The sequence below is a fragment of the Castanea sativa genome, chromosome 8 (assembly GCF_040712315.1).
Source record: "Castanea sativa cultivar Marrone di Chiusa Pesio chromosome 8, ASM4071231v1".
Taxonomy (NCBI): Eukaryota; Viridiplantae; Streptophyta; class Magnoliopsida; order Fagales; family Fagaceae; genus Castanea; species Castanea sativa.
In genome coordinates this window covers 35018556-35035750 of record NC_134020.1, presented here as the reverse complement: position 1 = coordinate 35035750, position 17195 = coordinate 35018556, and the positions used below count along the sequence as shown (strand labels likewise).

Here is a 17195-nt window from a genome sequence, read left to right as displayed (position 1 = left end):
TCCTTAAATTTTAAATTTACAAGCAAAAGTAATATTTTGAACAGTCATCTTCTCATAGAGACTCCATTCTTCCCCCAGAGAGTGTTTACATTACCGACCAATATTCATGCATGAGGTAAATTCATTCAAAATCATTATATTTCCTATAGTGTCTCCTGTCCAGAAGCCAAAACAGATGAGATCAGAGTGGCACTCACTTTGGTTAACCAATAACTGTCTCATGTGATGAATATGTACATATCTCTCCTCTCATAGTGTGAAAGCTTCACACAACTGTCAAGTCCACACATTATAAAAAGAATAACCCATATATCCAATACATTAGATACCTTCCCCTAGATGCATTCCTCGTATTGGCAGATATGTTGGCAGATATGTGAAGGTACCGATTTTCACTTGCCGGGATGCAAAGGAGTCAAATGTAGAACCAACCAAAGGAGATAGAGTACTAGTATTTTTTTTTTCAATCAAACAGTCAACTCAAAAATAATAATTTAGATGCAGCTGACCTGGTACAAGTACAACACAAGTTTCTCTACAAATCATTACTTGATTCCTAATTTACTGGCACTGAATATATCTACTGTCATAACTTAAAACTCAAAAATCCTAACCAACTCATAGCCTTTCTTTTTGGACTGGTTCATCCTTGAGCATGATGGGCCTCATATTTCTTCTACTCCAGAAAACTTTTCCAAGAATTCTCCCTAATCATGATTTGCCTCCCTTGCCAATCAGATTGATGCATCCCAAAAATAAAATAATAAAAACAAACAAAAACATATTGATGGATCAAAAAAAAAAAAAAAAGAGGCGAAAGAAAAAGAAAATACATGCTACCCTTTTAACTGTACAAAATTTAGTCAGTTTGGGTTATGTAAAGTATCATCATTGCTCACATCAGATTCTTCCTTTGGCAGGTTCTTGCGCTTGCACCAACATAAATACTGAGGAATTGGCCCATCTTCACCAATAACCCAAGTATGCTCTGCAACAGCCGCCAATGTCAATCTCTCATTTGGTTCTGCAAAAAACATTGAAAAAGTTCAAACTTGAAGACTGCCCAAGGATACAAAGGTATCTATTGACAGGCATAAAGCCACAAACAGATTACAAAGACATTAGAAAACTCTGGAAGAAAATCAGTGGCTCTAACGGTTTGGTTGGAAATGACAATGTTCATAATGAATTGATTATACTGACCTTTGCATAAAAGTCCCTCTAGCAAGTTCCTCAGTTCTGGGTTCATATCATTTGGGAGAAATAATGGGTTGTTAACAATCTGGATAAGGAAAAACACGTCCATTTAGACAATCTTACAAAACAGAGGGATGCAAGAGGAGAAAATCAGAGGAATTGACCAGAAAAATAGCAGCAGCAAATTTAACACCTTGTCATATGTATCCTGCAGTGTTTCACCCAGAAATGGATACTGACCCAATATCATACAGTACAAAGTAACTCCCACAGCCCAGGTGTCTGCAGCTTTGCCATGATAGGTTAGACCTGTCAATCAGAAGGAAAATCCAATGACATTGTGAATATATCCCACTTCCATTAATTTCAGTGTCACTAAAGTGTATTTCTAGCTAGAGAGAGAACTAACCAAGACAACACTCGGGAGCAGTGAAAACAGGAGTCCCAGGGGATCGACGGAGCACATCATTATCATCCTGCAAATAAAGCCAGTACCCCCCAACATAATTAGATATCTTCTCAATTTCATTTATGTGATTAAATATATTATATTACCAGAATAACGTAGTTTAAAGTAAAGCATAACTGCTTCCATAGTGGAAAACAAGTCAATTGTTAATACAATTATGTGAAATGGAAAAATGTATGCCAATCAAATAGATACGACTCAACTCAACTAACTTAGAGCTCAACTAATTGGGTTCAACAACAGTTCCCAAACAAATTGAAGTTGGCTATGTACACCAACCTAATCTAAACGTCTCATCTTTTTTTCCGCCTTCTAGTTACATCTTTTTTTTTCCTTTCATTTTTTTTTCGACCTTCACTAAACCCTTTTCTCTTGGATCAACTCACTCTTCCTCCAGGGCACAAATATATATCTTCGCTACTCATGCAAACCATTGGAGCACATCCCGTCTTTGCCCATATAACATTCATCCACCATTTTTTTATTTGTGAGTTATACATGCATCCAATAGATCTTGAACCCACGACCTCAGCCTCTACCTAGAACTTATAAGAAAGTGCTAGTTGAGTTAGAGCTCATTGGCATAACATTCATCCACCATAACATCCTCTTAGCTACTTTCCATAAAATCCACAAGCCTCGGTGGCAAGTGGCGACAATCACATTCCTTGACCTCCAAATAATCTATATGCTATAGCAATTTCCTCACCTAGCAATTAAAAGGCTATACCTAGTGCACAACATTTCTACTTTTACAGGGTCTAAAAGAGGTGATTGGTACGCAACGTTACCCCACCCCCCAATTTTTTTTGGATTGGCCAACTCCCAAACTCAGATCCACGATCTGTCACTCTTAGTGGAAAGCACCTGTCATCACACTAAGGCTTGACCTCTTCACTAAGCAAATATTGCCATTTAAGAACAGAAAAATATCTCTCAGCCAGTCATTCTGGCAAAGATTTGGCAGCTTAAGCTCCAACCTATGCCATTTTGAAGTATGTCAGTAGCAATAGAACGTGTTTTACTTGTTTATAATCCATGCCTGGTAGTTCAGGCTACCAATTTCTATGACGGATCCATAAACAAAATACAAATAGCTGGCACAACTGGAACATCCAACCCCATGACCTCTGTTTGTGCCAAGTCTCACCACGCACATTGTAGTTCTAAGTTTAAACTCTACAGCCAAGAAACCAAAGATCCTGCTTCATGAAATCTTTCACTCTTTTATTAATAATTTCATTCCATCTCAACATCCAATCCCATGACTATATTCCACAGACAGTTCATTTTTGAAACCAGGTTTCGGACAATTTTGAGAACAAAATTTAACCTAAATTTTCAAATTTAAAAGGAAAAAAAAGAGAAAAGAAGAACAACTACACCATATAGAAAAATTGTGCTACTCTTTCCAACTACTTTACTTCTGACATTGTACTTCATGTTGTATTAATGTTTGTACAAAGGTTGCAATCTATTTAATAGTTGTATCATCCATAGTAGGACACCCCACCTCCGTTTTCCTTATACAACCCTTGATAAAAGAGGACTATCTGAAAGCACACATTAGACTCATCCTCATAAAGGACACCATCCACCTCAATCCTATTAATTTGATTAGCCTTTCTATGAGAATTTGCTAATCTATGAAAAAACCGAGTGTTATTATCACCCTCCTTCACAAACAAGGCCCGAGACTTTTGCCTCCAGGAAATCTCCTCAAGAGAAGCCAACTGTTCTATAGGCTGGTTTGGGTAGCGCTGAACGCGTCCAGTGTTCAGTGTTTTCCCTTTTTTTTTTTTTTCCCTTGCTGCCTTTTCTACTTTTAGGGTACTGTGCGTGCACAGTGCGCGCACTGTTCACGTACTTTTCAGCAAATTTTTAATTAAAAGTGAGTCCCACGGTACTATTTACACATTTAAAAATTATTTTTTTACAGTGTTTTCAGCTTTTAGTTTTCAGCTGTATCCAAACGGATCCTATGTCTCCTTTGAGTTGAAGCCGCCGAATTTGTTCCTCATTTGAAAGACCCACTAACTCCTCTCTCGTATCTAAAAGCCCAATAGCAACCACCCTCAACCTATTAGCCAGCACCTTGGACAGCAGCTTGTACACTACCAACCAAACTAACGGGGCGAAAGTCCTTGATGTCAACGGCATTACACTTCTTAGGAATTAAAGTGAGGAACGAAACATTCATAGACCGCTCAAACATAGAGTGCTGATGAAAGTTATCAAAAAAACCCATTACATCCTTTTCCACAACACTCCAACATTTCTGGAAGAATGCCATAGTGAAACCATCAATACCAGGGGCTTTATCACCCTCCATCTCCCTTAATTCCTAAGAAGTGTAATTTAAGGTTTTATAGAGCCTTTGAAGATTGGGAGTTGGCTGCATCATATTCTTTTCTTCAGCTTATCCAAACTCGTATTTCTCAGGGTAATAGGAGAGACACTCTTTTTTGGCGGCTTAAAGGAGATGGTAAGTTTGACATTCAGTCTTACTACTATGCAATCCGGGGTGTTTCGAATTCTTCGTTTCCTTGGAAGGGTGTCTGGAAACCTAACATTCCTAAGCGCGTGGCTTTCTTTCTGTGGACTGCTACTCATGGTCGAATCCTCACTTTGGATAATCTTATGCTTAAGGGTCGCCCTTTGGCAAATAGGTGTTGTATGTGTTGCTGTGATGGGGAGTCGGTTAACCACCTTCTTCTTCATTGTCCTGTCACCCTTTCCCTATGGACTTTCATTCTTCAAGCCTTTGGTATTCTTTGGGTTATGCCACGATCGGTGGCGGGTTTGTTATCTTGCTGGCATCAGTGGCTTGGGAAGCATAACTCGGACATTTGGAACTTGGTTCCAGGGTGCTTAATGTGGGTTGTTTGGTTGGAACGAAATTGTTGATCCTTTGAGGACAAAGAGAAGACGTTGGATGAGTTAAAGCTTTTATGACAGCGTAGCCTGTTGGAGTGGTCTCGGTGTTGGGGTTTTACTGATTGTTCTTCTCTCTTTGAGTTTTTGTCCTCCCCTTAGTTTAGTTCCCTGACTTCCCCCTGGTTGTTGTTTGTTCCTTTTTTGTTTTTTCTAGTTGTTCATCATCATGAACTCCATGTATTCCTTTTTTATTCTACCATTTATATAAGTTTTCTGATTACCTATCAAAAAAAAAAAAAAGTTACAACGCAAATTTTGAAACTGGAAGTAGTCAATTTTCCAATATTGCTCTAGATAATCTAAATAAGTGCAACCACCATCTTATTATATAAAATGAAAATTAACTCAAATTTTATGAAATAAGGGATATTGATGATCCAAGATATGTCAGGGTTGCCAAATGCTATAAACCCATATCTACCTGTCAACCAAAAAGAACTCCTCAATGTGTTTAAGAACCATCATTGATTTCAATTGGAGAAGAAGTGATGTAAAACAAGATTGGGGCCTTAAACTCTACCACCTCAGCCTTTGGTGCACTCTGTAATCTGTGAGACAATCCCTGACTAATAAAAGAAGCTGGTTTCAAAATTTTCCTCAGGTTTAGGCCAAACTCGCGCCAGCCACAACCCAAGCTTCCTTCAGGTATGACAATGTTCCCCTTCCATCGACCATGAAGTTCTGAAACCATTATAAACGTGTCATGGACGTTGGACCCCAATTGAAGGATGAAAACAACATCACCCTCTCTAATCGTTCTTGCAAAATGACCAGGAGATTGCTTTGAATTTAAATCCTCCAAGTGGAACAATACTTGGTTTGCACTCTCCTTCCCCTAGAAATACAGAGCGCATAGACGTAAGGCCTCTCTCAAAGATCCGTAAAGAGAAGTAAGAACCCCCTTCCTCAACAGAAAACTCAAACGTTTTGGATTCAATAAAGAAAAAAGTGGAACCACCCATATTAGAACTCAGCCTATCAATTCCCAATTATAACACAAAAAATCTCTAACAGAGTACTGGAACCAAAGACTTGCTAACCAAACGCTTACTCTCATTCTTCTTGTTTTTCCCTTCCCTCAGTTGATTTTGATTTTAATTTCCTTATTTTTGCAGTACAAGAGATTTTATTAGAAACAATAAAATAAAAAGAGTCCTAGTAGGATACTATATAGGTTAGGCTCATTTAAATAAATTTATTTATTAAATGGCGAATAAGGATTGTAGAACCTATAAATTGGCTGCAAGTACTATAACGAATTAATTATATAATTTTTTATCAATAAAATTTCCATGAGTTTTTTTCCCCTTCTTCTAGTAGACGCTAGAACCCTTTTGGACTTGGGGTTTATTGCATGCACTGCATCAAAAGGTTTTCTTCAGCTAATATGTTCGCCCATTCTTTTCTGACAAAAGAGCATTTGCATACACAAATCCTTGACACAAATATCACATTCCTCCTTCATGCATGTTACTAAAAAATAATATCAGAGTATATTTTCACCAGTTTTATTCTTGCCATTCAATGAAGTAATCTGAATGAAATAAAGGTGAAGCAATTTGATACCTCAAACACCTGGCTGACACTGAAATCCCCTATCTTCACCGTACCATTATGAGAAACCAAGAGATTATCAGGTTTGATATCACCATGTACAATATTCTGCATTTTCAAAGGAAAGATAAAAAGGATTACTATAGCATTGAAGGCAATCAACTAATATGTAAACTAAAGAGGCAATACACACTAATCATCCAAAATAGAAATGCTGCAACCCAGAAACACCAAACCGTTTTACAAAAGCTTGATCAATACTTTAAATTCTTATAGTGCAAAGAATGATTTTAGGATTTGAAAATTAAGAAAATATCAATAGATGGTAGTAGTAACTTGCTCTAGTCCATTACTAAAAGAAGAAGAAAAAAAAGGATATCATGCATTTGCAAGAGGTAGAAGACTCTGCAGACAAATTTTATACAGAAATCACTGATCTTAGTCCAAGCAATTATTGGATTCATGCCGAAAACATTGTTGAAATAATACCATAAGACGATAAAATATAACAAAAACCCAACCTAGCTCTTATGAAATCAAACCAGAATATCTAGGCAAAAAGGTGATAAATCATCCAACTATCAAAGTCAAATTGATAAGCAGACTTCCAAGATCATACATGAGCATGGAGATACATAAGTCCCGAAACTATATCTCGCAAATACTTTCTTGCTTTGGTTTCTCCCAAGCCACCTGGTGGACCCGAACCCTCACAAACCCATTTTCCCTCCACGAATTCAAGAACTGAACAAAAGAAAATCACTTAAAATCAAGATAATCTAATGTATCAATTTTCAAATATTCATATCTTTGTGAAAGTATTGCAAAATATAGCACATTTTGAAGTGAAAGTAGAGAGCTGTAAAACATACCCATGTAGAAGTGATCTATGTTTGGGTCATCAATCACCTCAACGAGATTAACAATATTAGGATGATCCAACATTTTCATTATTAGAACCTGCAAGGAAAACAAGAGAGTACTACTATTGAGATAATACTAATGCTTAAAGATGAAACAAGTAAATGAGCTACTGCAATCAACCATTGATAAGCAACACCCCCTCCACCCCCCCCCCCCCCCCCGGGGGGCGTAGGGAGGGAAACAGATGTAAGAGCATCATTACTGGTGGAGGCATATAGCTATAATGCTATTTTTGCCTCCCCAAAACTACAAAATATTGTGCATATTGGTGGTGCCATAGCCAAAAAAATATGGCTACATGCTACAGTAAACAGGTACTAGTACCTGTTTACTGTAGTTCAAAGGTATATTGAAATAATAATATTCTATTTGCCCTTAAATTAAATAATGTTTCTTTGTTTTTTTCTCTTTCTTTTTTCTTTCGTATTTCTCCAGTTCAGTCTTCAACCTCTCCCCCTTTGTTTTTTCCTCTCTTCCTCCAGCCGACCCAAATCTTCTGTAGAAGCTCACCCTCACCCTTTTATTTTTTTCCCTCTCTTCCTCCATTCTCGCCGACCCATCTCCCCTGCCACTCGCCGCCGATCCATCAGATTTGCCCAGTACAGACCCATAAGATTTCCCCACCGCCGACCCATCGAAGCTCTGTGCTCGGTCAAGGCAGACAGCAAAATGGCGCCATGATCGGCGACAGCAGGATTTCTGGGTTCATGGGTTTTGGATTGCTGGGTTTGTGGGTTTTCGATATGTTGTTTTTCTTTTTTTGTTTTTGCTGGTTTTTTTGGTTCTTCTTCACATGGGCGTGGGGAAGCTCGTGTGGGAACACGCTATGGTGGGTTGTGGCTTATCAAATGGTGAAAATGTTTAGGGAGAGAGTTGAGGAGATGGTGATAGCTAGCTCTGGTGTGAATATGAGACGCAGGTTCAGGTAGTTTTTATTTTTTTTAACGTTGCCATGGGTTTTTTTTGTTGTTGGTGGTTGTGGGTTGATTTTCTTGGGTAGTTGTGGGCTGATTTTGGTGGTTGTGGTGGCGGAAGGAGAAGGCTGTGGATAGTGGTATTGGTGGTGGTGGTGGTGGTGGTGGTGGGCTGTGTGAAGCGATGGTTGACCAGGGTGGTGGTGGGCTGTATGTTTTGTAATTATTTATATTGTTGTAGTTTTTATGTTATTTTAATGTGTAGTATATGTTATTTTATTGTAGTGGATATATTATTTTATTATGTTGTTTATAACTTTATATTATTTTATTAAGTTGAAAGCTAAAATAAGACCACTAATGTTGGGTGTTTTGTAAAGTGAAGAGGTAAAATACATAAAGTAGTTTCTTGTGGAGCCAAATTGCTAAATTTATGGCTCCACCAATGTGGACGCTCTAACAAGGCATTATTATGCTCTTCTAAAAATACTTGTTGAACATTTACTTGTACTCAAAAATACTTCACACTGTTGGAGATATCATAACTAGAAGCAGCATCAAGAACCTTAAGCAGTGTAAGATATAGAAATTTTGCATGAGGTATGAGAACAATGATCCAGAAAACCCTTTTTTTTTATAAGTCACAAGTAGCATCCCCCTCCCTCTTGTGGGAGGGAAACAGATATAAAGGCATTATGATGCTCTTCTAAAATTACTTGTTGAGCATTTGCTTATAATTGAAAATACTTCACACTGTTGGAGATATCATAACTGGAAGAAGCATCAAGAACCTTAAGCAGTGTAAGATATAGAAATTTTGCATGAGGTATGAGAACAATGATCCTGCAAACCCCTTTTTTTTAATAAGTCACAGGTAGCATCACAAAATAAGACAGTAAGCAGATACCTCACGAAGCACATCAGTCATAGCAGTCTCTGAGGGTGCAACTCGCTGCTTTAACAAATGAGACTTATGAAAGGCCTGCCATTCAAAAAGTAAGCCCATAAAGTTTTGAAATAAAGCATTTGTTTAGCATGAACTTGTAAATTATCCACAAAGTGCCAGAGATTTTATTATTTACAAATCTAGAGTAACTGAATAAAAAATACAGAACTAGCATCACTCAGAACTGCCTCCAATATCTTAAATTTCAGAATGGGTAACATATATAACGAGAATTAGCCAGAAATCCTGTTTTAGTCTTTTTGTGATCATAGAGTTTGAGTTGTTTTGATCATGGGTGGTGTTCGTAGTTTTTTTATTGAATCCAAACTTTTTCAACTGGCGGTAGAGGAAGGGGGACAGTATTTCTCTTTTAAGGATTTTTGAGCGGTGTAGGTACTTCATGAAGTCGGTCTTCATGGGTAAGACAGTGGCACAATGGCTGATGAAGAGCATAGAACAGATAGTCGTTGGGTCCAGTTCGAAGTACTTTTTTTCGTTCAGGGAAGGTGATTTTGCTTATACCCTCCAACGGAGCTCCAATTCTTTTGGCTTGTTCCTACTGTTGACTGAACTTAAAGTTGGCGGGTCTAGGAGGTCCATTATTATTCCAGTAGGCAGAGCTAAGAATGGATGGAGGGTGTTTGGGTTAGAGTTAAGGAAGATGTTGGAACCTTATAACTATGCGAATGGTGGGATTGGACAGCCCAAATTTGTGGCTCAGCTTCTTAAGAATAACTCAGGGATTCAACCTTCTAAATCCTTTGCCGATACGGTGTGTGGGCATGAGGTGCAGGTCAGGAGCAAAAATCAGTCAGAGAAGCAAAACCCAGTTGTGAAACAAAAAATATTGAGCGAAGCGCCGGTGAGCTTGGCTGGTCCGATGACTCTAGAAGGTAGAGTCGCAGGTTCTCGGAGCAGTACAGAGGAGTTTAATGTGGGTATAACAAAACCGGTAGGAAATAAAAGGAAATCCCCGCTGAATTTCAAATCAAAGGGGATTGAACATGTTTTTGGAAAAAATCGGGAACTGGGAAAGCTTGACTGGGCAGGAAATAGTTTGACCATAGAAGCGAATGCAGAAGGAAAAAGGAGGGTGGCGTGGCATAAAGTTAGTCTGAGGAGTTCCTTATGTGTATCAAGAGATCAGAGGGTGCCTAGTGGTTCGCGGGCTACTATATGTCCTGTGGTGGACTTAGACAAAGATGGGATTCAAGTGGGCCTTCCCGTGACTTTTTATCCTGAGCCCAATGGCCCAAGTAGGCTGGAAGTGAGTGATAGCCCATCGATGGGAAACCTAAGTCTCTTAAGTCTGGAAGCTCAAGTTTTGGCAAAGTCCAAAGCAACCCACGAAGCCTCGAATGCTCAGGACGTCATAGGGGTTGAGTCTGCTCTCGCCGAGGAGTCACTGGAGCCATTGGAGAAGGTCGACACAGTGCGACAACCTGCCCCGATGACGGCAACAAGCTCGACGACCCAAACCGAGATGAGTTGTGGACCGGCGATCGTCTCAGTGGCGGACGGTGGCTCTTTTTCCGATGGGTTTCTCGCCGGGGCCTCACCGGCGGAACTGGACAAGGCCGATACTGGCCTTCTTCACACCACGAGGTCCGATTTGGTGTCTGTTCCTACATCGGAGCACATGGGTTGTCCTGCGGAGACTTTGGCGGTGGCTAAGAGTCTCATTTCTGGTGGGCCTTGTGCCGTTGAGCCTCTGTTCACTTTGGGTAATGCAGAAACAGAGGGTGATAGGTCTTTTAAAGGTCTCGAGCTATCTACTTCCGTCCTGAGTCCACCAAGAGTTGGGACTGAGGCTAATCAGTCGGTATTGGCTTTGTCTGAGGTCGAAACAGCCTATGCAGTTGAGGTCCTGGGTGATGTGGTGAGTTCTTCCCCCTTGATGTCTATTAATCCTCTGGGGGTGGTTGTGATTGCTGAATTGAATAGTAATACTGAGGTGAGGAGGTTGGATAACACTTTGGCGGTGTCTAATTGGGTGAAACAGAGACTCCCCAGTTTCAGTAAGTTGATGGGGCTTCCTTTGGGTCGACATGAGAAGAGGTGCATTATGCTCCTACAAAGACTTGAGACAGAGATTGAGGCAGCCAAGCTGGTGCACAGGAAAGATGTAGCCCACCGAAAAGTTGCCTCCAAGGATAAAGGGAAGAGGGAGTTGAGGAATTTGATTTCCTTGGTTAATTATGATGGACGATAGTTTTATTTTCTTTGATTGCTTGACTGAGGTTGCAGTAGGGAGTTTACAGTTTTAATGAAGTTAAGAATGGTGTCATGGAATGTGCAAGGTTTGAATGACTCGCGGAAACGTTTGGTAGTTAGAAATTTATTACGGGATTGGAATTGTGATGTTGTTTGCCTTCAAGAGACTAAGCTCGCAGGCATGGATAGTCAGTTGATCTGCAGTTTGTGGAGCTGCCCCTATGTAGATTGGGTGGCCTTGGATGCGGATCAGTCAGCTGGTGGGGTTTTGATGATGTGGGATAGGAGGGTTTTAGAAAAGTTGGAGGTTCTAGTGGGTCAATTTTCCGTATCTGTTCGGTGGCAGGGCTTGGGGGACGGTTTTATTTGGGCTTGTTCTAGGGTTTATGGCCCGAATGATAATAACTTGAGGGGGCAGATGTGGGATGAGCTGATTGGTATTCAGCAACTTTGGGAAGTTCCATGGTGCTACATAGGGGATTTCAACATTGTTAGGTTCCCAAGTGAACGGTTGGGGGGTTCACGTCTTACCCCGGCAATGGAGAACTTTTCTGAGTTCATTGAGGAGCTTAGCTTGATAGATTTGCCTTTGGAAGGAGGGAGTTTTACTCGGTCGAGTGGTTCGGATCAGCCCTTGATGTCTAGGATAGATAGGGCTCTGGTTTCTCTCGATTGGGAGGATCACTTCCCCATATTAGTGGAGGCAGGACGGATTGTAAGGGGGAAAAGTCCTTTTAGGTTCGAAAACATGTGGCTAAAGTCGGATGGGTTCAAAGATAGGGTTCATTCTTGGTGGAATCGATATTCCGTCTCAGGTACCCCCAGCTTTGTACTTGCCAAGAAGCTGAAGGCATTGAAGGTAGATATTATTCAGTGGAACCGAAGTGAGTTTGGAAATATAGAGCGTCGGAAAAAAGAATTGGTGGAGGCTTTGAGATTATTGGACGTTAGGGAAGGGGAGTACGGTCTTTCTGAAGTGGAGTTAGGTGAGAGGGCTGGGTTGAGATCCCAAATTCAGAACCTTCTCTCTTTGGAAGAGATTTCGTGGAGACAGAAATCGAGGATGCTTTGCATTAAGGAAGGAGATAACAATACCAAATATTTCCACAAGATGGCCAATTCTCGGAGAAGATATAACCATATTAGTATGTTGGAGGTGAATGGGGTTATCTATGAAGACGAATCCGAGATGGCTGACCAAGTTGTACAGTTTTATAAAAATTTGTACAAGGAGACAGAGGAGTGGAGGCCTTTTGTGGAAGGATTGGAGTTTGATCAGATAGAGGGGTTGGAGAGGGACTGGCTTGAACGGAGGTTTGAAAAGGAGGAGGTCCTTCGAGTTGTCAAAGAGATGGAAGGAGATAAAGCTCCAGGTCCTGATGGTTTCTCTTTGGCTTTTTATCACCATTGTTGGGGAATTGTGGAAAGAGATGTCTTAGCTGTGTTTGAAGAGTTTTATCAACACAGTAAGTTTGAAAAATCTCTTAATGCAACATTCTTAGCCTTAATCCCTAAGAAGAATGGCGCTTCCAATATTCGAGATTTTAGACCTATTAGTTTGGTGGGGAGTGTCTACAAGATTTTGGCCAAGGTGTTGGCAAACCGCATGAAAGAGGTTTTGGATCAGTTGATATCCGAGTCTCAGAACAGTTTTGTGGGTGGTAGACAGATTCTTGATTCAGTTCTCATTGCTAATGAGTGTGTAGATAGTAGGGTGAAAAGTAAGATTTCGGGGGGTTATCTGCAAATTAGATATTGAGAAAGCTTATGATCATGTGAACTGGGAGGCTCTTCTTGATTTGTTGAAGAGAATGGGATTTGGGGTGAGGTGGCATAGGTGGATCCGCACGTGCATATCTACAGCCCAATTCTCGGTATTGTTTAATGGGTCTCCGGCTGATTTTTTTGGGAGTTCGAGGGGATTCGTGGCTTTAGGGCCCACGGTAGACAGGGGGGAGGGGTTTGTGTATCGCATCTATTGTTTGCGGATGATACGATTCTGTTTTGCGATGCTGATGAGGAGCAGATTCTTTATATTCGGATGCTTCTTCTTTGTTTCCAGGCAGTGACAGGTTTAAAGGTTAATGTGCCGAAAAGTGAGATGGTTCCTATTGGGGAGGTTCCTAATATCCATATCCTAGCAGAGCTTTTGGGATGCCGGATTGGATCTTTGCCTATGACCTATCTTGGTATGCCTTTGGGGGCGTCCTTCAAGTCCCCTACTGTTTGGAATCCTATCTTGGAGAATTTTGAGCGTAAGTTGGCCGGTTGGAAGAAGATGTATTTGTCAAAAGGTGGAAGACTAACGTTGCTTAAAAGCACTTTATCTAGTCTCCCCACTTATTATTTGTCTCTTTTTACCATCCCTACGCATGTGGCCAATAAAATTGAGAGGTTGCAAAGGGATTTCTTGTGGGGGGACTCCAAGTTTCATTTGGTGGGATGGAACAAGGTGTGTGCACCTTTGAAAAATGGTAGGTTAGGGGTAAGGAAATTAACTACTTTTAATAAAGCTTTACTAGGGAAGTGGTTATGGAGGTTTGGGATTGAGGAGACAAGGCTTTGGAGAAGGGTCATAGCCCTCAAGTTTGGGGAAGAATGGGGGGGATGGAAGTCCAAGCTAGGTAGAGGGGCGCATGGGTGTGGCTTGTGGAGAAGTATCCACATGGGATGGGAGGATTTTAGCAAGAATACTTACTTTGAGGTAGGGGTGGGGGATAGAGTGAAGCTTTGGACAGATCATTGGTGTGGGGAGTCTTCTCTTCAGTTGTCTTTTCCGAGCGTGTATGGGATTGCATCCAATAAAGAGGCATCGGTGGCCTCTTCTCTTGAACGGTTGGGGATTGAGGAGCGGAGAAGCTGGAATGTTCATTTTATTCGGAGACCTAATGATTGGGAAATGGGTGGGGTGGATGATTTTCTCAGTACATTGGGTTCTAATCTTCCTCCCACCGAAAATGTAGATCGTATGCGATGGAAGTTGACAAAGAATGGGGACTTTGATATTCGTTCGTTTTACAATAAGTTGAGAAGCCCTGCGCCCATTATCTTCCCTTGGAAAGGGGTTTGGAAGGTTAAGGCTCCTTGGCGTGTTTCCTTCTTTGTGTAGACTGCTGTATGGGATAGGATCCTTACAGGGGATAATTTGAGGGGTAGAGGGTTGGATTTTGTCGATTGGTGTATCATGTGCCGCAGTAATGGGGAGACGGTGGATCATTTGTTACTACACTGTGGAAAGGCTTCTCGACTGTGGAGTTTGGTTTTTAGATCTTTTGGGTTTTCTTGGGTCTTGCCTAGATCAGTTGCGGATACTCTATTCAGTTGGTGGAATTGGCCTGGAAAGCATTCGTCTAGCATTTGGAATTTAGCTCATTTATGCTTGATGTGGTGTCTCTGGAGGGAGCGCAATAGGAGGACGTTCGAGGACATGGAAAGCTCAGATGACCAGCTTTTGGCCTCTCTTAGTGGCACTCAGTTTGATTGGTCTAGGGCTTGGGGACTCACCTCTAGTGATTCTCTCCCTATGTTTCTTAGTTCTCTCCTATGTACTTAGTTTATTTTCCTCTCTTCTCTTTTTTCTCTTTCATTTCCCTTTGTACTTATCTGTCTGCCTTATGTTTTTTGCATAAGGTAGTGTTCTTGAATGCATATATTTTTACCTATCAAAAAAAAAAACATATATAACGATATGAATGAAGAAATAGACTAGCCCAAACAATTTCCTTAATCCAAATAAACAGAATAAATCACTCAATGCTACCCTTTTTTCGAACATAACATGCACACCACTCCTTTAAGCCAAAAAGAAAAGGAAAAAAGAATACCTTAATTGCATAATGCTTTCCATCTACAGTGCTTCGATATAAAACCTGTTCCACACGCAAGGAGAAATACTAAATAAAGAACAAGAAATATGCTAAAGAAATAATTACTATAAGCAAGAGATACAAAATAATGTCATCAAGATTATGCTTACCACTTTCCCATAGCTACCAGCACCAATCTTATACTCACGAACATACTCATTGACCCTCTTATTGCCATTCTCATCCTGAAAATGCATTATAAAAAATTTAATAAGAACATTGATGCAAGTGAAAGTGTGGAATGGAGAAACTATTCTGCATGTAGAGAAAAATAAAAACACATAAGCACCTATATGAGCCCTTGCACATCCAACCAACAATAAGAAGTACTAAACTACTAACATACATAACCTTCGTCAGTATGTTAGCCTAAATCTGCAGTTTGATTGCATTATACTGAGAGAGAAAAAGAGAGCTTCTAATGTACATGAATGTCACAGTTAATGCCATGACAATGAAACAAACAAAGCGTAAAAATGATGGTATATAGTTATTATTAGTTAAAATCCTAGTGGGAAACTGTTAGAACATAGCTGAGACATTTGTAATGAAATACCGCTGCATGCCTGAATCTTTAGGAAGTAATAAAAGCACAATAAAATTTTCAAAAACACTGTTGATTCAGAAAGCACACATCTTTATGCAACAAACTAACATCCTGTTGCAACCTATGGTCGACCACATTGCATTTCTATGCAGTAAGTGTCAAATAGCAATAGGTTAGTCGATGCATGTAACTTGAATGATTGTCAAATATCAATTGGCATGCAAGTAATACCAAGATTTATACCTCTGTGCGAACAACTTGATGAGTTTCCTTGACAGGAAATTGCCTGCAAACCATTCCACTTTGTTCTCTGAGCCTTAAAATCTCTTCAGAACATTTGGTGCGACCATGTGACTCAGCATCATCTCCATGATTGGTATCAGTAACATCACCATTGTATGAACAATCATCATCATCTTCTATCTCATCATCCAACAACAACTCCTGTGAATGGTTATTATTGAAGGCAGAAGGTGGTCTCGGTTGTGGTCTGGGCCTTCTACTAAAACCAAAGCAGCCGCAGCAACCCATCATTCTAGCTAAACTCTTACTCAACATGAGAAACTTGAATCTTGAAGTGGTTACCTATATATCACCAACCAAAGAAATTTATCCCCACCACCTGTAAAAAAAGACATACCCCTAAAATGAACAAACCAAAAAAATTCCATAACCCACTCCCAAAAAAAAGCTACTTTTCATCTTGAGGTAGGTTTCACAGCACAAATATTGTCAAATTAAGCAAAAACCCAAATTGGGTCTGCTAGAATTTGTTCATATCACATCATATATAAGCCAAAACCAAATAAATAAACATAGTTTGAACTTAGAGCAATGAATACAAACCTGATTTTTACAGAAGAAGGAAAGGGCTCCAAGCCCAAATCAACTTGGCTATTGCAATGGATGCCATTCAGCTAAATGAAAGAAAGAGCTTGTATTGTCGAGATTTTCCCATTTGGGATTCAAAGACAGCATCTTGATCGCTCCAGCTTATTATAACAACAAAATGCAGGCTCAAACTAGACCCTGCCCTATCCAACAACAAGTTGACCTTTTCTATTACTATTATTATAAACCAAAAAAAAAAACAATAAATTAAAGACAATAATAAAACCAAATCACATCAAATTCAACACAATTCGATAAAAAAAAGACAAAAAATTTACATACAATTGTCAGACATGAAATAAATACTATGAAAATTTGAGCATATGTAAACAGTACAAAAAATCAAATTCCAATACGCTACCTTATTGTTCGGCTTGAAAGTGACTTCTTTTTTGACAAATGGTAATCAATAACCAAAATTTTCCACCGAAATGACGACTTTCAGGAGCTAAATTCAACCCCAATTAATTAATTTACTGTGGGGGAAAAAACCCTAATTTGGGTAACCGAAAATGGGGGAACAAAGAACAAGATTCTAGATTTCGTGCAAATGGGGTCTCTACACAAGAAACCCAAAAGTCAGATGGGATTTTTTTTTGTTGGGGGGTTTTGATTTTTTGGAGCTAGAATATGGAGGTGGTGATCTGAGAGTAAGTAGAAAGTGGAAGGTGTATTTGGGACATTTGAAAAGTTTATGAAGTGAGAGGGATGTGCTAGCAAATTTGGAGATCGATTT

The 17195-nt window shown here is 39.9% G+C and overlaps 1 protein-coding gene across 5 annotated transcripts; it reads right to left on the bottom strand.

Annotated features, from left to right (window-relative positions):
* Positions 1-424: 424 nt before the first annotated feature.
* Positions 425-17195, bottom strand: LOC142607573 (serine/threonine-protein kinase GRIK1). 5 transcript variants are annotated; one of them, XM_075779106.1, is made up of 13 exons: positions 16821-17195; positions 16415-16597; positions 15812-16190; positions 15132-15206; positions 14980-15024; positions 8903-8977; positions 7030-7117; positions 6777-6901; positions 6170-6265; positions 1607-1673; positions 1391-1506; positions 1204-1282; positions 425-1024 (listed from the first exon to the last, which is right to left on the bottom strand). In XM_075779106.1, the coding sequence occupies exons 3-13, from the start codon at positions 16124-16126 to the stop codon at positions 864-866; spliced, it is 1242 nt and encodes a 413-aa protein (XP_075635221.1). In that variant the 5' UTR covers positions 16127-16190; positions 16415-16597; positions 16821-17195; the 3' UTR covers positions 425-863. The 5 variants fall into 5 exon arrangements, with proteins under 5 accessions (XP_075635221.1, XP_075635223.1, XP_075635225.1 ...); XM_075779108.1 differs by having other exon boundaries at positions 16415-16633; positions 16821-17091; XM_075779110.1 differs by having other exon boundaries at positions 16415-16602; positions 16821-17077.

Coding starts and splice junctions, on each gene's coding strand:
- LOC142607573 (XM_075779106.1), bottom strand. CDS start 16,126: ATGTTGAGTAAGAGTTTAGCTAGAATGATGGGTTGCTGCGGCTGCTTT. Junction 15,025..15,131: donor CTGGTAGCTATGGGAAAGTG/GTAAGCATAATC, acceptor CGTGTGGAACAG/GTTTTATATCGAAGCACTGT. Junction 6,266..6,776: donor TTATGTATCTCCATGCTCAT/GTATGATCTTGG, acceptor TTGAAAATGCAG/AATATTGTACATGGTGATAT.